Below are 23,652 nucleotides of genomic sequence, written 5' to 3'. Positions count from 1 at the left end.
TGCTGCTTAAGTGAGGACAAAAAAAATGAGTGAACTAGATTAAAAGAGAAAACGAATTTGTGGTAGAGATCAATATAAATATTGTAAAAACCATTATCATAAGAGAAAATAGTGCAAAGTGAGACAATCAAATATAGAAATTAGGTTTATATTGGGATAGAGGAAGTTGAAATAACACCTCATACTCTTGGTGTAACAGCCCGAATGTGTGAGATCTCTTGTTATATTGGGTTTAGTAGCCCGTTTAGCAAAATAAAAGAAAACAATTAAATACTTTTTTAATTCTTCTTCATCACACCAATCCTCATTTCTTCTCAATCGTCTTCTTTGATCGTCTATGTATATTTCCATTTGCTTGATTATACAAGATAAAATTATTTTTATAACATTAAAATTTTAATTTGTGGATGTGCATGGGATAGCTATGGTTTGGTACTAAAGACAATATGATAATGATGAAAAGAAGTATGGTGATGGAGATGATGAAATGTCTCCGACTGAAGTATCTACTATCTATGTTTGCCTTCATCTCTATGTAGCACTACGACTTTTAACTTGTTTTTCATGACATCTGCAACTATGTTATTTTAACTAGATATACATTTCAATTATCTAAATGTAGCAGTTATACAAGTATTAGATTAGGCAATTTAAGCTTTAAAATTGGCATTTTAAGACTTCAAATTGGCTATTTAAAGCTTGGAGTTGACATTTTAAAGTTTGAAGTAGGATATTAAACTTAAGAATTGGATTAGGCAATTTAAGCTTTGTAATTGACATTTTAAGGATTAAATTGACAACTTAAGGCTTGGTGTTGGCAATTTAAGTTTTAGAGTAGGCAATATAATTCTTAGAATAGACATTTTAAGACTTAAAAAGGCCTCTAAAACTTTGTAGTAGGAAGTTATACTTAATCCTTTTGGAAAATGAAGGTTAAGGCTTGAAATTAATATTTTATTCCTTAAAATAGACGTTAAAAACTTTAAAGTAGAATGTTAAATTTCAATCTTTATAAAAAGGGAAGGTTAAGGCTTTGAATAAGGGTTTTGATCATTAGAATAGACATTTTAAGCCTTATAATAGAGATTTTTAATTTTGAAGTACGATATTAAACTTAATCCTTTTGGAAAAACATTGTTAGGCTTTTTAATCCTTGGAATGGACATTTTAAGCTTTTGGATATACTCACTTTGTCCATAAGAGAATGCACCCGATACTTTTTTAGTGAAATTTAGTGAAATGGAAAATTTGGTTGGAAAATAAGACAAAAAAAAAAGTGATGACAAAAATGAATAGTTAAGAAGGAGAGAAATAATAAATATGTGAATGAGATTAAAAAAAGAGTGTAGGATTATTGCCAAAAAAGGGTACACTATAAGTGGGATAAACTAATATGAAAAGTGGTGCAAATTAAATGGCGCATAGGGAGTACATTTAAGACTTGAAATAGATATTTAAATCTTTATAGTAGGATGTTGAACTTAATTCTTGAACTGCTCATTTTAATACTTAGAATGACCCATTTTAATTATTGGAATGGGCATCTTAAGCCTTGAAATAGGCATTGAAAATTTTGAATGTTTATATTAATAACATTTGAAAATTATTGGGCTGAAATTTTGGATTAGCCACATACATACAGCGATCGCATAGGAGATTTACTCTAAAAGAATTACATAAAAAGTATTTAAAATGATTCAAAATATAATAAAGTTTTGCAGAAAATATGGTAGAGTTTCGTTTGTATAGAAAGGGTAATTCAAAATATTTCTTTTTAACTTAAAAGTCACTCTGCAAGTATAAAATAATAATTTCAATATATCAACCAGTCAGTGTCACAGGCGCCAATCGTTTCAAAATCATATCAACTCGTAGAGTAATTACCTTTTCTCAAATTATGCAAAGTAAGTACTGAGATAATTGATTTACTTACAGTCTTTTATATGAATGGATGAGATTGCTTTGTTGATTACTGATCTATGTGCTTTCAGCTAGCGTTGACTTCATCAATTCAAACAATTATTAAAAATTTATGGTTATTTTTATTTAAAACGTAAAATTAACTTCCCTATTTTATTTCCTAAAAATTTGGAAAAATCATGGGATTAAAGACCTAAAATTAGCTTCCCTATTATTTAAAGCTACTTTATTTCAGTTGGTCTTGGACGAGACGGACATATAATGAGACTGTCAATTTGGGTTGGCCTAATTCACGCGTGTGACAACCTGAGTATTTTTTTCATTTTGTGGGCATTTTTCAATTTTGATCTATATTAAGGTCAAAATTGATAAATGCCAAAAAGATTAAAATGTTGTTACACGCGTGAACTGGGCCGACCCAAATTGACGGTCTCATTGTGAGGCCATCTCGTCTAAGTTTTTGTGACTTTATTTTTACTAATTGAAAGCCTAAAAATAAGCCTTGTAAAATTGACATGGCCCAAATAGCAACTAAAATTGGAATAAGCAAGTAATTAGCCTCGTAATTGTTCGTTGTTAATAGCAGCGAACACAAGCTTGGTCAAAAATGGTCAAAATCTTTGTTAGCTATTACTAACACCAAACGAAGACCTTAACGTTTTTGACCAAGCTTCTTTGTTTACTGTTAGTAACAGCAAATAACTCTAAATCTATACTTTGAGCAAAAAGTACTTATTTTGAGAATTAAGTTTAAAAGTTGCTTATTTTTTGAATTTTGCTTCTTTTCAAATTTTCTAATTTGTCAAATACCAAAATTTTCAACTTTATAACTATAATAACCGAAAATCATACTACATGTAAAAAATAAATTAATACTACTATATAAAAATAAGCAAAGGTCGAATACAAATAAAAGGAGTAAAAATACGTTTTATATTGAAGATGTACAATTGTGAGATCCAAGTATCCAACCAATCGGCATCTCAGCAAAGCATATCAAATTGGTACTAAAACACACATCATTGCGTATTTTCATTGACATTTTTTGAGTATTGACACAAATACAGAACAAAACCCCCTCGTCAAAACTACAATCCGATACATATACACCCTTGAACAAATGGATTAAATATTTGTTCGATTTCCTTAGAATACATGATTACTAAAAAAGAAAGAATGATAGACTCTATTATCTTAAGAACACCTTTAAAACAAATGGAATAATTGAAGAGATATAAAAATCACTCTTCAAGCCAACTACTCTCAAAATCAATATTAATTTTACCAGAGAACAACAAACCCAAGCTGAACGTTGCGATAGAGAAGACAAAAAAAAAACAAAGCGGAATATACTATATGAACCACAATGTTGATCGACAACATGAAGAACTTCAAGTTGGGAAAATATAATCATAATCACGAAGCGGTAAATTTGAATTCAAAATAGATCGAACTTCTTTTTCAGCAAGTCTTGTTTCCATCTAGGAAGTTTGTAAAATTCTTCCTTTGTCGTACTGAAAATAGACTTGAATTCTTCTTCGGATAGATAGGTCTAAAGCAATGAAACAAGTAAATATGAGAAAGCCATCAAAACATGAATCATTGTTGCGTTCAATTAATAATCTCAAAAAAGCACCAACCTCTCTACGCTTGAAATCAATTCCTGTGACAGGATTTTCGGATTTAGCTCTCAACTGTTCGTAGCTGAATGTGCTCTGTGTATTTCCAGAAGCAGTTTCCTGTTGTTGTTCAGTGTCATCTTTGGAAACTGATTCCTCGCCATTACTCTCAGGTACGGACTCTGCACTAACAGTTTCTTGAACCGCAATAGCTTCTTCATTTTGAGATTCTTCTGTCGCCTCTGGCGGTGAGCTTTCTGTCTCTTTACGAGCTGCAAATAAGGTAAACATCATTATAAATAAGTATATCCACTCAAGAAAAGAGTTTACATGTAGTATATTCCTACCCCCCACCCACCAAAAACAGGAAAAAAAAAAAAAAAAAAAAAAAAGAGAGAGAGAAGCAGCCATATGTACAATACTTTATGCAAAAGAAAAGCCTGAACATCAAATCCATGGTGTTAGTGAAACAAACCAAGGAAAACTGCTTAGGTTTCCTCCTAGTACTCCTTTCCCTCCCTTCCCCTGCCCATCCAATAGAAAATAATAAAGGTATATTAAAATTTACTAGCATACCCTCATCCCTTCTAGTCGCTCTGATCCCTTCCTTGAGTCCTTAAGGGACTAAGGTTTTGCTTTGGGACACCACTAGGAGCAAATGGTAAATCTAGTGGGTCCAAATGGTGTGCTTAAGAAAATGTTGAAAAACCGATTTTGAGCTTTTTAAGAAGAAAAAGCCGAGTCGGTCTTCCTGATGGCCACAGGTAAACTGCGGCCTGGTTTCTTCAGTTCATTATTTCTGTTGTTCAGTTCCCTTGTTTTTATAGGCTATGTTGTATGTAATTGTGATTATGTACTATATATAGCTGCAAATTACATTAGTTACATATGTTAACAATTCCCAAATCTCTCTCTAGCTATAATCATACCCTAACCTCTCCCTAATCTCTCTTTTTCCCAATTACCCCAAAAACACCATTGTAAAGCCATTGAAGCTTCTCGAAGCTCTTGTTCATCAATAAAACATCTGGGCTAGATAGTGGACGCAGCCCACATTGGGTGAACCACTTTAAATTGCTTTGTGTTATGATTGTGGTTATGCATTCATTGTTTGATTCAAGAATTAGGGTTAGTGTTCATCTTTTTCCCCAATTCAATCAAGCACTCTAATCACTGAACCTTGGTATCTAAGGGTTAATCCTTCAGTAATAATTGTTAAATGGCTCTTACGAGAATAAGATTTAAGATGTTAGTAAAGTGGTATTTTCATCGACCCTCACAGGCTTTCACCATCTAGCTAATTCCATTATAAAATTTGTACACAAGCATCCCTAACCTTCGATTAAGAGTTAATCTTGAACCATAATAAGCCACTGTTTCATACAGTATCTTGTTTCCACTCAAATCCCATAGCCAAACTAAGAGTTTATTTGTCCACAACATTTCATTGACGAGTAACGAGTAGCTTGAGCTTAATTCAAATCCATTTGCAGTTATTTACTCACCCTTTTTTTCCGATCAACAAAGTTCAGCATTGCTACACCTCTAATGATCAATGGACCAAGGTTGATCAAGATACTCATAGTTTGAACTTGTCTGTCAACCTTATCACAAGCTCATCTCATTTCCAAACAATATAGAATCTATGGCCAAGAGTGTCTTGATAAATCACCTTTAAAGAGTTTAAAAAACACCACAAAGCTAAATTATTTTGGTTTCATGATAAAGTAATTTGTTCATTGATCATGACAATATAATGTTTAGACTTTTGTTCATAGAAAGGCATATGTAGAAAAGAGCGATCCAGTATGTAACTTGAAGTTAAAATTTGATACTTAGATTTCTAGATTGGCCCCCCTTAAATTTGTTTAATTATTTGGTTTGATATAAAGTTGCCCACCCCACCAAAAAGTGTTCAAATTCGCCACTGTATAGAAAGGTTTGAAGTAAACTACCTTAACACTAATATTCAGGTAGAGACAGTATCTATAAATGGATTCATGTAGACTCATTTGCAAAAACCCAAATGTAAGAGAAGAGTTAGATTGTGAACTTACCATGAGGGGTACTATCTGCAGGAGGTGAAGGACTTCTAGCTGATCGAGCAGGAGATGCATCAGGTGTCTTTTCTGCCGTAAGGGCTGATGATAGAGCAGCCAATGCTGCAGCTCTCTGTGATCCACCAGTGTTAACCGGCCTAGGAGCAGTGAGTGCAGCAGGTTTACTTTCAGGTGATGGGTTCAAAGCCGTTGACAATGCGGCCAAAGCAGAAGCACGTTGCGTTGGCCCTCCTTGATTTGACCCATTTGATCTCTGTTACACCATAGGTTGCAGACATCACATGGCATCACAACACTAAGTAAAGAAATATGAGCCACAGATATACTTCGCATATAGAGGGGGAAGGGTTTAGGGGATATAGAGAAAATCTAGTACTTCAGTAGACACACTTGCAAAAAACTTCAATGAGACCTGGTATATCATTTAACTTTCCTCCATTAATTAATAAGTGCAAACACTATCCTTAATGGTGTTTCCCAAATAGTGCAACACCTCTTTTTCTTAAAAGAAATTACTACATACAAAAATGTGACAGCCCATCTACCTCACGCAACTTATTTACTCTCTAATTCACCACTCTTTATTGAGCTACAAACCAGCATCAGAAAGCACACCATTTGAGACTGTTGTCCTCATTAAAGAAAATATGAATCTTTAATTTTAGTCTTTCATCAAAGAATTTGGCATTTTCCATTTTCATTGGGGCCAAAGATTTGCATTTCTTTGATTTTAGAGCGAGCATATGCATCTTATTTTTGTGAATTTACAAATGATGTTTGCTACCTAGGGTCAATCAGAAGTAACTTTTTTCTTATCACCAAGAAGAGTAAGGTTACGTACATCAGACCCTTCCCACCCCCCAAATTCCCAGAGACACTGTTATAGAATAAACAAGAAAACTCACCCAAAAGACTATTTCACTAGGTGAGAGAGCTCATTTACTCTATAAACCCCGCATTAGTTGCTTGCCCATACAACCGATGTGGGACAAAATCTCATAACCTTGTACTGGTTTCAAATTCATTCCATTACATTCGAACCCCCATAAGTTCTAACGTCCTCGATGGTCATGGCTGGGTTAACCCAGGCCACAACTTCGAATCAGCTGTGATACCATATTTATAGAATAAACAAGAGAATTCACCCAAAAGACTAGCCTATTAGGTGAGAGCTCATTTACTCTATAAACCCTATATTGGTTGCCCATACAACCCGATGTGGAACATAGTCCCACAAACTTTTCCATTCCATTACAGAGATACTTAAAAGGCATTGGGGTACTGGAATACTGTATTAGAGAATCAGGCCCCCTTTTATTCCCTTTCTTCTTCTACAAAGTTTTCTTGCACTTGCTCAAAAAATCAGACGGTCAACTACAGAGTAAAATAAAATAAAGGAAATAATAAATCACAAATAAGTACTCACATTCGGAGAACTTGACTTTTCTCCAGACGAGGGACTGAAGGCATTTGACAAGGCTGCTAAAGCTGAAGCTCTCTGTGTTGCTCCACCATTGGATTTGCTTGGGGTCTGCAAATTCATAAATATGAGCAATCAGGCATCCATTTCCTTAAGGCAAATCATAATAGGTCGAACTTGTTTCAAGTTTCCCCACAAAGAAAAATAGCTCTATAATCATGTATGTTTCTTGTTTATGTGAAGCTACAGATGGTGTTTGCAAACATGGGTCAATCAGAAACAGGCTATTTGTTATTACAAAGGTAGTGTGCATCTATTATCCAAGACCTAAACTCATCTAGATTCAAAACGAGAGCCACTTGAGTGGCATTGGGCCAATGTAATGTAATAGATAGAACTTTTACAAGTTCAGATAAAGAAAGAAAGAAAATTGATACAAGAAACCAACTGAAAATTAATATTCGAAATTCTTTTAGTTATAAAAACTCCTCCCACATATATTTATTTCCTTTAGCTTCCTCTATCCCTATAATTTTGCTACACTTTTCAATAAGGGTTGTCCATTTAATTTTGCTTCATTATATTTGGTTGTGATATCAGTGTTCTCTCCTATTGTCAGCCACAAAGTCATTTTCTCATCCACATTTTTTTCATCCATCTATTTATTGTCTTATTCTCCTATTACAAATTTATCAAGTAATTTAGCTCCAATTTAGCAAATTAAAGGGACTGAAGGAAAATTTTTCTCAAATAATTTGTCCTACTTATATTCCCAAAAGAAAACTTATATCGTTTCCTTCAAATTTTTTTATTGCTCTCTTATACAATAATTCAGTAGGTGAGGTGCGTGTATAGCTTCAAACACTGCCACCACTTACAAGTAGCCCAAAAAAGCAATAAAATTTATCAAATATCAACCACTTTGAAAAGTACCTCAGCAGTATGGCCTGCCCCAAATAACATCATGACCTTCTTCTGAAATGAGTTCCCTTGAACCTGTGACCAGACCAAAAGATTTTTCATGAGGAAAAAGAAGAGATATGTCAAAGCCTTAGTCCTAAAAGAAGGGGAAGGTTGCTACAAAGTAGCCATAAAAAAGAACAAAAAATTGGTACAAGTCGCTACAATTCAACATAACTTGTACAAATACATCCTATAAAAAAAGTTAGTGACCAAAACTGATAATAGCAACAAAAACCAATACATACTAAAAGGTTTGAGGCAACAAGTCAATGAATAATAGATGATGCTCCAACAAACTCAGAATGAGAAAGATTAAAAGTCCACATTCCCATCTAAGACAGAGAAGCCAACTCTAATGAATAAATCAATATGGCTATTTTTACAACTATCCAGGTCATGGTGCAAAATAACGGACGCTATGAAACGGAACGGGCGTTCTTCAATGGATTTTGAGAACACCGTGCCGATTTCTCGCGATTTGTAACGATGGGTAAAAAAGCGGTGTGTCATCACGAAAATCGGCCGATTTCACCGTTTTATAACGGCCGAATTGAAGATCGCCAGCGAGATTTAATGAGAAACCATGACAGACCAGAAGAAGAGCAAGATTTTTTACAGCTTTAGTGAGAGAGAAGCCCTTTTTAAAAAGAATGTTTCCTGTTGTGAGGAAATATCTGCAAATCTATATTAGTAGTACAGCTGTAGGCCTGTACCCCTACTTTATTATAGTAAATTTTTTATTTTTTAATGCCTCCATATGAGGTTCTTCAATATCAATTTAACTTTAATATTTTTTGCACTAATGTCAAGCTACTTTTTCATTTATTTGACCATTTGACCATCAAGGACTTCTAAAACTAGAGTATTTTTAATTCTAATCCTTTCAATCGATATATGAAAATTGTTTTTAAAAAATATTAGAATATCGTGATCCATTCCGCGATAACAATATTTTTTCGTTCCCGTGACCCGCGATCGCGATTGTGTTCGCAACCGTAACCGTATTTTTGCACTATGATCCAGGTTATTAAACTGAAAGGTTTCCAAACTTCTAATTTGGCTAGAGGGAACAGCATTTAATAGTTCGACTATGGTATCCTAATCTCATGCATAATTAATAATAGACACTAGTGTTGCACCAAAAGAAATGATGAACAATTGGAAGAGTTATACCACCGTCCACAGCTACAGAAACAATCTACAGATCCTACCAATAAAAATGAGCATAAACAAAATCAAAACACGAGGAAAAGAGGAAATCCTTTTGGGCAATTATTAGATGAGACTCAGCAGATAAGGGGCTGCCAAGCAGGTGAGCTACAAACATCTTTTTAATATGAAGCTTAATTAAATCCTGTGAGCACCCTACAGCAGGGTTTTTATATGCGATGGCAATCTTCTTTATACTAGCATAGAGATTCTACATACTTCTTTGATCGGTCTAATACATTTGATATAGCAACGTATATGTAACGTCCATGATTCATAAAGTTTCAACTAAACAAGCAACTTTGATTTCACCTAGCAAGCATCCAGTATAGCATCATACAATACCACAGATATGCAGGTTTTTCACTATATGAGGCTGATATGAACTTACAATTGCTTTAGCTGGCTCCCATGAGAAGTATGTTGTAAAGAAGCAAGGTTCATTTCCTTCAGTGATTCTGTACAGAGGGATCTGTGGAGACAGCCCTTCTAATAAACCAGCCAACTGAATGTATTTCTGCAAAGCAACAAGGGAGTAAAAACAGAAATTCATAAAAGCATACTGAATTATTGTTCAGCAATATGTTGCAATTGAGTACCTGACCAATGTCAAAAGCTGTCTGCTTTTCTTTGGGGTCAACTGACTGACCAACCCAAACGACAATTTCAACATGGGTGTCAAGTATCATGATATCCTCAGTCAATAAATCATCTTGTGTGAAATTGTAGATTTCTTCAACCTGCAAATTGGTCAAACATGATCCAAAAAATTATTTGATACACAAATGTATATACTTACAAGACCACCAAATTTGGAAAGGATTGAGGTTGGCACACACCTGAAACTTTCCTGCATATCCATGGCCCAGGAATAAGACATGTTAGCAGGGGGTTTAATAAATCTAACCCAGAATAAGAATTCGAATAAAAATATAAAATTGAATAGTGATACATTAGTTTAAAATTTGTACACAAGTTTTTTCCCCAAATTACTCTACAATGAGTAGCTGAGAACCCATGTAGAGATAATTCTTTATTCTTCTTCGGTAATTCAGCTATTTCTATATAAGTAATAATTCAAAGCCCCCTGGTCTTTATTAGATCCACTTCTCAACAATTATATATCTCAAAATTCTATTGTTCCCTAATTAAATATGTACTATCATATTATTCCAATTCACTATTTTGTTTCATCATATTAACACAATCAAATATTGGATGTTCATTAACATGCATGGGTCCAAAGGAACTTTATTCATATAGAACATATTGAAAAAAAAAACTCCCAGAAAAAAAGACTAGCATCTGACCCTTTTTATAGGAAAATGAAAACAAGTGTGGATCCCTGACAAGTTCTGGAGACGACTTTTTGCTTGTGTAGGGTTGTTTACCACCAAGTGCAGACCAAAACACTGAATTTTCAGTTCCTTCTTTAGCATGCTTAATATTACTTCCAGGCTGACATTGAAAACCAGCAAAGTAAGTATCAGTTACAATCCATAAGTAAAACTAAAAGTATATGCTCAAAACCAGTTATAGTTGAAGAAGTGTCCATATTAAATCATATGGCATCAATGTACTTCTCCAAAGTTCAAACACAACTCCAAGAATTGAATGTTCTCTTGGGAGGGCCAAAACAAATAATCAATTACATACTGTCTTAAATCAGTAGCTTCGCTATTTAGCAACAGTAAAGGTAATTTTTAAAATTTTAAGATTTAGCATCAATACTGATTTTTATTTTTTTGAATTTCTTTCTGGCTTCACAACATCAATTAAGTAATTAACACTATGTACCCAAGATAAAGTACCAAGGTACATTCTTGCAGACGATATAGTAATATAAGAGACCAGAGCTGACATTTACGTAAAGCCAGAGCGACAGATACAATAACCAGAAACTGAAGGGACTAAACTAAATCAGAGTGAAACTACCTTGAGATGATCTCTCATAAAAAGACCAACTTAGTACTTAGAAGAAGCCGAATGAGACTATAGCAACATCAAACAATAAGGAGATACCCTAATTCACTTTCCTACTAAAAGCCACCAATTCCCAACATGCGCCTCAAATTTTCGACATATTATTCCGCCAACGACCATATTTAAAATTCAAACTTAGCACTAACACCTAATAGAAACCAAAAAAATATACTTTCTTCGAATTTTCAAGTGCAACATTTCTCATTATTATGCGAGCTTTAAGGGAGATATGGTACACCTCAAATTTTCGAAATATTCTGCCAATCGTTGTGCAACTAAACGACCTCGTTTTATTCTATGGGTTAGCAAGTCCACCAATATAGTCTAGCAAAAACGTTGCCCAAGATTTATCAACTTGTCAAGTCAAGTATAGACTATCGAGTTTTATAATTAAAAGTAACACACTTCAATTTTGGAGTGTTTATGATTAATTTATTTGTATGTTTGAAGTTTATGTTATATTGAAGTTGCACTTTTATGTGTATTATTGGAATTGTTGATTAACTTTTGATGTTATATACACCCTCCATCCCACTAACACCTTTTCATTTCTATATTCGGGGCAATTCACTTAATATCTTCCCATTTTTATTTTTGGCTATTTATCTTTTACTTTTAAAGTGATCCACAAGTAATCCTACCCATTAAATGTCCAAAATATGCACATGGACGTCACTTTTTAAGTGATCCCTAATGGTTTAAAAGCCGTACATATTGAAAGGGACGAATGCAATGGGATGGAGAGAGTATTTTATAATTTTAGTTGAATTTGAGTAATATTAATTATTTGAAGCATTATTTTATTTGACCTAGAAGAATACTAGTATAAATTTTAGTTGAAACAATTTTTAATATGAGCATCTGTGCTATTTGACCCATATTGGGTACTAACCAGTTTTGAGATTCGGAGATATTATAGAGTTATTGACCCATGGTTTGACGATACTTTCAACCCATAGTTACATTCACTATTCATCAATGTCCCAAATTACCAATTACATTCCTCATATGGAAAGTTTTTTTCTCTCAACCATACTCTTAAGTTTAGACCGACACCACCCACTCACTTTTTTCTTCTCTACAATTTACTCCCGCAGTCCCTTCGAAATAGCAGCAACAGGACATGGCACAAAGATTAAAAAAATAGTGGAAACATTTGAATTATGTGGATGATGATAAAAGAGATTAAAAAAATTATAAAAAAAAAAGAGAATTAAAGAAACTTGGGGGCATAGAAGGAAATGTGGCAAAGTAAAAGAGACGTAGTAAAAAGGAATAATGAGTCAATTTCAAAGGAATTGAGGAAGAACTTCCTAGTGATCTGATTTCTAACCTCAACAACCTTTAATGATTTGGAGAAGTTATCAAAAAAGTCATTCTAACTCGATCAAACAATCACTTACTCCTCCTGCAATACTCAAGACCAAGGATCAAATCCCATCCAAACCCAGCCTTAAGTGGCTCTCTTCCCCCCCACAATCCAAACCCCAGTACATGAAAATAATTAGAGGTGTTCATTGTTAGGCTGCTGTTAAATTTTGCATGATGCTACTTGTTAGTGTTCATGTCAATTGGGTATCGTTTCCCATACATCAAACAGTTCATTGTAACCCCCCATTGAGTAATGCAAGGTTTATGGAAACAAAAATCATGACAACAAGAAGCAGCTGGAGAGCAAGCAGGCATGGGAATTCATACACAGTGACATGAGTTCCAACAGCCAATGTCCAGTAACGAAGAAGAAAGTAAAAATGCAAACCTTCAAAAAAGCAGCAACTTTAGCAGCTAGTTCTTGCTGCTCAAAAGAGCTCTGATTGCCATGCCAAGTGAAAATTGTAGAGCTCGTTTGCAGAACAAAGCAATTAAAGGAGTTCAGCGATGCTGCCAACTGAAATAAACAAGTACATCAATATGGCTTTCAAGTAACCAGAAAATTGGATCATCAAACAATCCAGTCATAAAGCTAATGATTAAGAAATAAACAACAATTAAACGATTAAAAAAAATAGATCGACAAAATTCTTAAACAAATGTCTGAGATAAAATAAAATAAGGCCAACTGTAAAAAGTTCTCAGCTCGAACAAATGAAAATGGGTGATTGCGTAGAGCAGATATAAGTATCAGGGTTAATATCTGATCCATCAAACTTCAAATTCCTGAAATTATTAATATCATATCTGAGAGGTTCCATTGCAAAGGTTAAGTCTTGGTTCGACAAGCAACAAGATTTTCTGAATAAAAGAAAATAAACAATGAAAAACAATATAATGACATCATGGAATGAATATAAGGGGGTGTATGATCCATTACCACATAGGCACGTAGGCAATAAGTCAAACTAGAATAGAAATAAATGAGCAATTATGAAAACTAGAAAAGGAAAATAGGAACTAGAACAAAAATTAAAAATGACATTTAATAAAACGACAAAATTTGCCTCTTATATAGGTTGATGAATTAGCAGAGGCTCCAAGCTAGGATAGTCCATAAATACGTTGTACATAAATTCATTCCAGCTAAATACTAAATAAGTTTATGACAAGGTCAAGACTTCACACTATCAGCACAAGACATAATGTCAGGCAAATAATAGCATGAAGTTAGAAGATGAAGACCCTTCACAGATGAACTAGTTTCAGAATAGACCTTTTAAAGTATTGTGTAACAAATTTAAACTATAGCAAATAGACAATTAATACCGTGTCAACTTGTTGGGCTTTGTTGTTATGCAAGGAAGTTTCTGATATCTCTATTAATGCAACACCTTCAGCTGAATAAGTTGCATCAGTCAACCCTTTCTCTTCAATGAATTTCTTGTATCCAGAGCTCAGTCCACCCTATTTAAGAAAACAAAATTCAGAAAACTAATACAAAAGAAAACCATAGATAACAATGATGACATTAAAAAATGCAAAAAGGTCATCAGTATTCAAAACAATACCTTCAACAAAATCATAGGTTGGAATATTGCAACAAATTGTGGTGGCTCCTTCCCTTGGAAAATGCGACCCTGCACCAGGAGACAGGATCCAAACTGAAACATTGACCACCAACAAAATAGAAACTGCAATAACATGAACAAGAGAGTCATAACTATACCAGGACAGGTCTTCCTTTAAGCGAATTACACATTGTGTTCGCCAATCTTGCTGCCATTTTCCGGTCATCCTGAAGATGAGAAATAAAAAAAAAAAGGTAAATCTCTGCTAATATAAAAAATATGCTGCAACCAAAACTGTGGCATACTGGCATTATGGAATAGCAACTAATAATGTCGGACAAAGCATAATAAATATGCTCAAAAAAAAGGGAGAAAAAATTCAGATGACACAAATACAACTTACCTCAATGCTATCCTTTCCAATCCACCAGCACATGTAGTAGTCTTCTTTCTTCTCACCAGAGTGGTAAGTATACAAAATAATGTAGCAATCGCCACTGTAAAATTTGCCAATATCCTCCTTTGGCACTGGGGTCTTGGCACTACCATTAATTCGCCACACCTTAAAAGCAACCATAATTAATATATTTTCAAAACTGTTAGCTACATTGTCCATGAACAAAAGTGATAATCGATTATTTCAATTAAAAGGGAAGTAGAAATAAAATGAACACATTTCGTTTACCTCTATTTTTCCATTGGCTTCAAGCAAGGGTGGAACATCCTCGTTAACTGGCGCACTTTTGTTTGTGCCTTTGACGCCAACACCTTGCTGCTTCAGAAAAGCTAGCAAAGGAAAGACAACACACAAAAAATGAAATCTATACAATATACTAATGAAGAAACAATTAGGATACATGTCGACTTTTCGTTAAAAATTTTCCCGCTCTTTTCATGTTCTTAATAGGAAAATATCTTATTAGCATATCATGTAATATTTTTCTGATTAAATTTAGTTGATTAAATAGTTATAAAAGATTTTAAAACTATATATCTTATTTACTAATTTTTACCATATACAATCAATTAAGATATGTAGTATCATTTAATTACAATGGAGATAACATATTAAGTATTTATGAAAACAAAGATTTTCATTAAAATATTTTTGTAATAATTTGAGAAAAGAAAATAATTGAAATAGTTTTTTCATAGATAATCACATGTATACTTACATGGCTATATTAAAAAAAATACAAAAATTAAATAGATTACACATTAATTATTTAAGTAAATAACTAAGTAAAGATATCAATGAAATAAATTTCAAATGATAATTCTATCACCTATGTTTGACAAGTTTATAATATAGAAATACATAAATTAAGTTATATGTTAATTATTATAGTTAAAAATATTTTCTTTAGGCCAAAAATTTATTTTAAGGTTTTATAAAGACATCGAACATTTAAATAATTTTTTATATTATTTTTTATGTATTGATATGTTCTAATATTTTTATGTACTTACTTATATTGTTTAGTGCATCATTTTATGATTTTGTTTTATGGAGTATATATTAGTAATATGTATCTCAATTTAATAGTAATACTTTTACTGTTTTTTAAAATAAATCAATGTATAGTTTCAATATGATTTATGAGTCATATAATAACTTAAGAGTCATACAATAACTTAATTATATATATAAGATTAATAATTTTTTATTTAAATAATTTATAAACCGTGCTTGGTACGGGAATCTATCTAGTAATATTAAATCAGAAAGATAATTGGTTATTGACAGATGAATCTACAAAGAATACCTGCAACTTTTCCTTTGCCTTCTTCAGTACTAGGAGCTGCAGAGCCAGTTGGCCAAGAGTCAAAGTGAGACTTAAAAGAATGTGTCTCATACCCTTGAATTACTCGGGTGACACGTGTTGTCTTTGGCCTTTTTTGGCTGGAAAGAAAATCCTGGTACAATAAAACAATAATACACAATATCAAGCACTGCTTGTCCTTTTTATTCCAATTTTCTATAGTAAACTAAGGCAATAACAATGTTTTGAAGGCTCAGGTCTCCTGTACCCCATATAGTGTTCATCTACTTCCCAGATTTCTCCCACCCCATGCATTACCTCTAACATGATCACTAGTAAAATATAGCTAGAAGGTCCTTTGCAAACCTCAAAAATGAAAAAAAAAAAAAAAAAAAAAAAAGAATGTGAGGGTTAACAAGTAAACAATACCTCTGCAGCTTGACAGGCAGCCTTTCTATACTCCAATTGTGTGACACGACCAAACCAAAGAAATACCTCAATTCCACAGTCCAGTAGATAACATTTGTTATTTTCCAATGTCCCTTTGGAAAGTTCACCTTCTAAGGCTTGAGCTTTACCATCATTGATGCTACAGTGACCAAAAGGCAGAGAGTCAACAATACATAAGCACAGAAGTATAAAGAGTCCATTAAGGAAGATGAATACTCAAAAGATAGAATCTATAGGTGCAGAAATTCATGGTTTGCATATTTATTACTATTGCACATTGAAATCAAAATAAACAACCAGAGTGCGTACATGTAAAACTTGATTTACCAAAAAATTTCACTTGAATCTTTTAATTGAAGTCAAAACAAGCAGTTCAGAAATCAATACAAACACGTAAAACTTAAATGTGAACTGTGTTTTGCAACAGAAATTTTCCGTAAGATTGGAGCATTTAAGCTGTAGTTTATATGGCCTTAGAATGGTTAAAGTTCCATTAAGAACCAAAACTCAAGTCTTACCATATTTCCTAGACCCTAGTTGACTAATATTGACTAGGCAAATCATGTTGCAGAAAACTAAATACTACTCCACATTTGCTTTGTGAATAGTGTTAAAGCTTACATTTCCCCAATGATCAAGGAAAATATCAAGGCCCAATTAGCTTCAATAGGATTGAATTTAGTCTTGTTTCTCGTATAATATAGAAATTTTCTTAGTGCAACATTGGCTCCAACAATCACTCCCTTGATTGAACATATAGAATTTATGAGAAAAATACAAAATCAGAGGTGAGAGGGGCTATGAAGAAAATAAAGCTAAAGAAAGCAAGATGGTATACCTATCAAGATATGGAGATGCCAAGGGACGATCGGAGTAACTTGGCTAACTAATGTATTCAACAAGATTCGTAGGACAAACAAGATATCCAACGGCTAGAGAAGAAGTACTCTAGTGCCCATTTACAAGAATAAGAGAGATGTCCAAGAAGCTTCAACTATTGAAGAATAAAGCTCATGAGCCAATAGTCATACTATGAAGTTATGGGATATAGCAATAGAGATACGTATGAGAAGTATGAGCATACCAGGGAACAATTTGAGATTGTATCTGAGAGATCTACAATGAAAGCAATTCATCTTATGAGACAAATTATAGAAGTACCATAAGGCTCGAAAAAGAGACTTGCACATGGTTTTGTTGAAAAAACTTGCAAGAAAGTACCAAGAGAAGTACTTTGGTAGGCACTGACAAAGAAGAGTATTCCCAAGAAATAAATGAATATAGTGCACAATATGTATCGAGAAGTAAAGACGAATGTTAGGACATATGGAGGAGCAATAAAGGAATCGCAATTGGCCTTCATCAAGGCTCAGCCCTGAGCCCCTTTCTCTTTGCAGTGATACTAGATGAGATAAGTAGATCGATATTAAGAGACATGCCTTGGTGCATGTTATTTGTTGATGACTTTACTTTGGTCGATGAAACCATGGAGGGGGTAAATGTTAAGTTAGATTGATGGAAACTAGAGTTGGATTCATAAGAGTTCAAATTACGTCGGACTAAAACGAATTGCATGAAGTGTAACTTTAGCACAATTGAAATAAAAACGGCACTATAAAGCTAGAAGAGAAAGATATCGCTCCAAGTGGATGCTTCATATAACTTGGGTCCATATTTTAGACTAGTGGGGACATCAAATAAGAAGTGACTCGGGAAATTTGGTGTGTGTGGCAAAAATGGAGAACGGCTACTGGGATACGAAGTGTGGACCTGCAGCTAAAGGGCATGTTTTATTGAAAGACCATTAGACGAGCGCTACTATATGGATCAAAATGTTGGACTTTTAAAAGGATCATGATCGGAAGATGTATATAGTAGCAATGTGAATGACTTAATGGATGAGTAGGCATACTTTTAGGGATAGAATTCAAAACGAATATAAGAAATGGTTTACGAGTTTGCAAACATTGAGGAAAACATAAAAGAGAACTTTTTAAGATGAATTGTACATGTGCAAAGAAGAAGTATTACTTGGTAACGAAAATAGAATGTTGGAGCCGAAAGACTTAATAAAAAGGCAATGACTTCGAGAGTAGGAGTGAATAAAGATGTAAAGGATTTAAACTTACTAGTTGAGATGGTAGAAAAACGAAATGAATGGGGAAGAAGAATCCACGTAGCCAAAAATTGGAACTGGTATATTAGTTCATGTAGGCAACTTAAATCTTTTGGAGTTAAAGTCCTAGAATTCTTATTCATGTTGTCTTGTCGTAACATTGGCTCCAACATCTAATCAAGTAATACTGCAATCCATGTTAGCGACCAATTAGGCAATAGGGTTGCTTGTTTATTTTGTTTGTTCATTCGTTAATATATTTTATTCCTTAAAGGTCTCAAGGGCAATGTAGGAAATACTCCCTCCAACCCATTGATTTGCACCTCTTCTATAGAGGAGTGAATATTAGTTTGTAGTTAGTGAATAAAAAATAAATGACTGGTGAGTACAGAAATGAGTGGATGGTATTAAAAGATAGAATGAATTTATAATTAAGATTAAAAGCAAATTGTGGGTATGTTAGCAAATTGTGGGTATGTTTGGTGCCTATGAGTATAAGGTCTGAATGAAAGGTCCACATGGTGTACTATGTATGTGGGTATCCATCTCTTTCTAAATCATACATCATTGAGGACAACTCTTCTGCACAAGTGGGGATGAACTAATTCCATGTCCATACGATAGTGGAGGTCTTTGGGCTAAATTGGTGAAGCATGTACAAGAGACTTAGAATATTGATTATTGTGTAACAAAGTCACCATGGGCTGGTCGATGAAAACAGTAGGTGAAGTAATGTTGCAATTGAAGACAAAGCAAATGACTCATCAGTAGCGCATGACAGATAAACAGTAAGGTAGTAGCATATGTAAAGCAAGTAGCGCAGGAGTAGCATAAAAATCTTATATCGAATAAACTAAGTCACACATGCAAAATTATCAACAAAAAGCTAAAGGTGATACATCTTGGGTGAAGAAATTAAACAAAACAATAGAATGAAGTATGTAATAATAACTGTCTACCATTAGAACCTGCAGATAAGCTTCTTAAAAACATTAGATAAGAGAAAGTACCAGTAAAGTTTAGCTGCAGTCTCTTCAGGAATCACTTCATCCTCACTAATTACCTTTCTGCTAATAGGGGCATAACCACCAAAGAGGACCCAGAATTCACCAGAATCAGATTCAGCTTGTAGATTTCCATCATCTAAATCAAAGACTCAATTAGAAAAGAGGAAAAGAGAACAAAAAACAATAGGGAAAGAAGGTTACAAATTTTACTTTCACATACCAACAATGGCCACATTACACTTCCCTTCATGGTATCGGTCCTTAAGAAACTGGACAACTTCCAAAGCCTTGGCCCTTTCTTGTATGTTGGAGTTCGCACCATTGAATTGATAGATCTTATCTTTAGTGTCCAGGATGAAAACATCATCATGATTTAATGAAGAACGAGCAAAAGGAACCTGAACAACCAAAAACCCGAGTCAAATCTCTTTTTTTCAGCAATGTACAGTCCTAGCAAACAAAATATTATTAAAAAATTGAATTCATAATTGAAATTATGCCAAACACCTGCTTCATCTTAACAGATCGCTTCCCATGACAAATATACAACCTTGTTTCAAACTCATCTTCAACTGGTGTCTTAAATCCAGATGCCACTCCACCCTCTAAAGGTATGATGCATGGTTTAAAATATGACAAGAATTTGTCAGATTCAAAACCTTGGAGTTCCCTATGTTGCACAGCCTTCCCTCCAAGAGCTGCATCTAGTTCGACAGTTTTAATTGCAGCTGTTCCAGCTTCATCCTATTATAAACTCAGACCACGGAGCAAGAGTCAACTCCACGGCACCCAAAAGCTAAAGGAGACTTTAGATGATCAAAGTAATTAAAGATTATGACTACCTGGCTAGTATCCTTTCCAAGCCAAAAGTGAATGTCATATAAATACGCACCTCCTCTACCAGGACTTGTCTGCAAAAATATGTATGACAACTTATAAGCTAAATACAAAAACAGCTGTCAAGTAGAGACTTTAAAATTTTTTAATTGTACATAATGGAAGTCATTGTCCAGGAAGAAAACATTCAAAAACAATAGGCAAAATACTGTTTCTCCCGAAAAATAATTCAGGAGAAGTTTGCAACAATTGCATACACCATAGTTGAACGGTCAATTATGTCAATCAAAAAGAGAGAAACTGACAAATAAAAGTCCGTTCAAACTTCATACTTTTACATCAAGCATACTTCATTCTGGAAACTAATAAGAGCCACTCAAGCATAAAATTAGCATCAAAAAGCCACTGAAAAGAATGAAAACTATAGTGAAATAAGATGAGAACAAACCTGTCATTTACCCCCTATTAAAAATTTGCTTTTATTCAAAATTTTTGAGAGGAGTAATCTCGGATTCCTCATAATTCACTAAGTTGGAGGCACTAGAGGTTCTGACGACATCCTAGTCTTTCAAGAATCTTTGAATAATGTATCCAACATTACATAAAACCTGCTTAAGTATTTAAAATACCTTTTTTTGGACTTGATTTCATTATTCTTAAGATGTGTAAAAGCAGTCATTGATTCCTACAAGTACAAAGTGTCAAGAAAAACACCATGTTCCATATTAACAATCAGGCAACACTATTGGTTTACATATCAGAGAATATATTGGTTTTATATTTATATCACACAAGGGAGTTAAAAAATCAATATTTGCATCATGGTTTAGGCATTATTTTCACAATGGAAACTCTAGTGACGTATTCTGGATAAACTCAGCAACATAGAGATGTTGATAAAGATATATAGACAGAATGCATCTGTGAAAAGATGAAGAATAAAATAAGTACTCCGCATCAATTTCAATATCTCCTAACACCATTACAAATCCAGCCAATTCACCAACTAAAGGATTCTTACAAGAACCTCGACTAATATTTACCAACATCCACCTTCTTAATAATAATACTAAAAGGAAGCCATTTAGGAAATAAGTGCTCGCAAAAGTCTCATACACCTCCATCTTATCTTTACGACAAAAGGTCCAAGCCCCATAAGATCATATCATAACACTCAATATCAACAGAAACAAAACTGGTACCAGTAAACATAGTTTGTGACACTAAAAGCATAATGTTGAATTATGAATGATGGAACATATCACTTCAAATAGGAACTTTACAGTTGACACTGAATTCGGGCATGATGAGAAATTGTGGAAAATCAATCATCAAAGTAGACGCAAAACAGCAATAACACAAATGATTAAATATACCTGTAAGATAATGTAAGAATCTCCCATGTAGAATTTTCCATAATCAGACTTGGGCAATGGAACAGGTAGGAAGTTCTCAATTCTCCAAATCTCGGTTCCTCTAAAAAAAGTTAAGACTCAAACATGTAGTTGTATACGTGAAATTGAAAGCAACAAAATGAACAACAAAGCACTTCAGAAAAAATAGGTTTTGACTAGCATTATTTATACCCCTGTCAAGAAACTAGTCTCATCATCATCATACCCGGTATATCCCGCTCATGAGTGGTCAAGAAACTACTCTATGAAATTTAAAATTTTCAGGTGTCTAAAACTCCACGAATTTCAAATGTCCCGCACGATAGAAAAAGAAAAATAACTTATTGTACCCACAAACAACATTAGAATGTAATATGCACAAACTTGTTTTCAGCACAAAACAACATTGTTTGCAAAAAGAAAAACATTTGGAACCAACCATCTTATTATAAAACTACATTTTGACTTCCACAAGCCATGCTAACAATAAATTTGACACCTAAACCAACAGATAAATATTGATATGGCATAAAGAGTCTAAGGTGAGGGAAGGATACAGTTTCTGTCCTGCGCCTTGGAAAGCAGGGTTCAAAACCTTTGTTGAGCTAGACATCGCGCGTAATCGATTAGATGTATTGATGAAGGGCAGCAGACAGATTTTCTCTCTCCACTTTAAAATGTTAAACAAAAGAAGCCAAGCAACAATACTGGAAAAACAAAAAAAATGATTTACAAACAAAGAAAAAAACAAATAGACTCAAGACAAACACATAATGACATAACCTTCACGCACTGTTTCATTATTCCATACAATTTAGAAGATAATATGACAAACAATCAATTTTTCCCACCCAAATTAAAATTCAAATTTCCATCAAGTATTAGAACTAGAAGCATTTTAGCTGGAATTCAAATATCAATAAGAACTACAAAAAAAATATACTTCTATATAATTTAACAACTAAAATGTTATTTACAATCAATTTATTCCAATTTCAACAAAAAAATTCGTCCATCATCTCTGCGCCTTTAATTGTTTCTTCCACACTCTCCTTTCATCCCTCATGATCCGCACATTCCACTGTTACATAAATTGTTAAGATCATTGGGGAACGGATGGATCGCTAAGTAACCCAGCAAAAAAGCTTACCAAATCAATTAGAAAAATAAATATGATAAATCACTTCATCTTAATTATTTTATTTATCTTATTTATTTTCCAATTAAAATCATCTAACAACGTTAAAATATCAACAACAAAAAAAAAAAAAAAAAAAAAAAACAAAAAAAACAAAAAACAAAAAAAAAAAAAAACAGCCGCAATCTTTCTATTTTTCTTATATTTGGCCATTTCTTCAAGTATCTTAGTATATCAAAGAAAAGGTTTTGATTTGAAAGGGTTTATCATAGCAAATTCATAAAAACAATATATAAAAGGTTAAAATCATGCAGAAAAATGAAAGTACGATAGCAAATCAAACGAAAAACGATCAGTAAACAAAAATCATCCAAATTAAAACATCAAATCAACCACACAAAGAGGCAAATTAATCAACAAACTACAATAATAAACATAAAATACAAATTGAAATCAAGAAGATCTAAATTGAACAGATGAATTAAAAACAAACCTTAGTAAATTGATAAAGGATCTCAAAGAAGCAAGATAGAAATGGATCAAAGAAAAAGGTGCAATGAGGTCGGAAAATGCAGGAGAAGAGAGAGAAAATGGGTATGGAGCTGGCAAGACAGAAGATATACGTCCTAAAAATAAAGTGATTGAATAATTGCTTCCTTTTTTTTCCTAATTTGTAAAAGTATTAATTTTTATTTGGTGTAGAGATTGCAGGAAAAGAGAGAGAAAGAAATAGTGATGATGAAAATGAAAAGGAAGTGAGTTGAATGAATGTTGAAGAAAAGCAGGGGTATATTTGGTAATTAAATGGATGAAAAGGGGCTTTTAAGAAGA

The 23,652-nt window shown here is 33.5% G+C and overlaps 1 protein-coding gene across 2 annotated transcripts; it reads right to left on the bottom strand.

Moving 5' to 3' along the window:
- Positions 1–2,835: 2,835 nt before the first annotated feature.
- LOC130813341 (villin-3) lies at positions 2,836–23,645 on the bottom strand. Of its 2 annotated transcripts, XM_057679164.1 has the most exons (24): positions 23,315–23,578; positions 22,241–22,390; positions 21,666–21,765; positions 20,295–20,363; positions 19,960–20,196; positions 19,673–19,850; positions 19,456–19,588; positions 16,309–16,468; positions 15,883–16,033; positions 14,802–14,902; positions 14,520–14,678; positions 14,275–14,343; positions 14,117–14,185; positions 13,875–14,012; positions 12,934–13,062; positions 10,502–10,649; positions 10,031–10,041; positions 9,791–9,931; positions 9,583–9,708; positions 7,953–8,015; positions 7,026–7,130; positions 5,597–5,852; positions 3,561–3,811; positions 2,836–3,472 (listed from the first exon to the last, which is right to left on the bottom strand). In XM_057679164.1, the coding sequence occupies exons 2-24, from the start codon at positions 22,294–22,296 to the stop codon at positions 3,359–3,361; spliced, it is 2,964 nt and encodes a 987-aa protein (XP_057535147.1). In that variant the 5' UTR covers positions 22,297–22,390; positions 23,315–23,578; the 3' UTR covers positions 2,836–3,358. The 2 variants fall into 2 exon arrangements, with proteins under 2 accessions (XP_057535147.1, XP_057535155.1); XM_057679172.1 differs by lacking the exon at positions 10,031–10,041 and having other exon boundaries at positions 10,491–10,649; positions 23,315–23,645.
- Positions 23,646–23,652: the final 7 nt, after the last annotated feature.

Source organism: Amaranthus tricolor, chromosome 1 (assembly GCF_026212465.1).
Source record: "Amaranthus tricolor cultivar Red isolate AtriRed21 chromosome 1, ASM2621246v1, whole genome shotgun sequence".
Classification (NCBI taxonomy): Eukaryota; Viridiplantae; Streptophyta; class Magnoliopsida; order Caryophyllales; family Amaranthaceae; genus Amaranthus; species Amaranthus tricolor.
The sequence above is the reverse complement of the archived record's forward strand: the minus strand, read 5'-3'. Positions and strand labels throughout refer to the sequence as shown.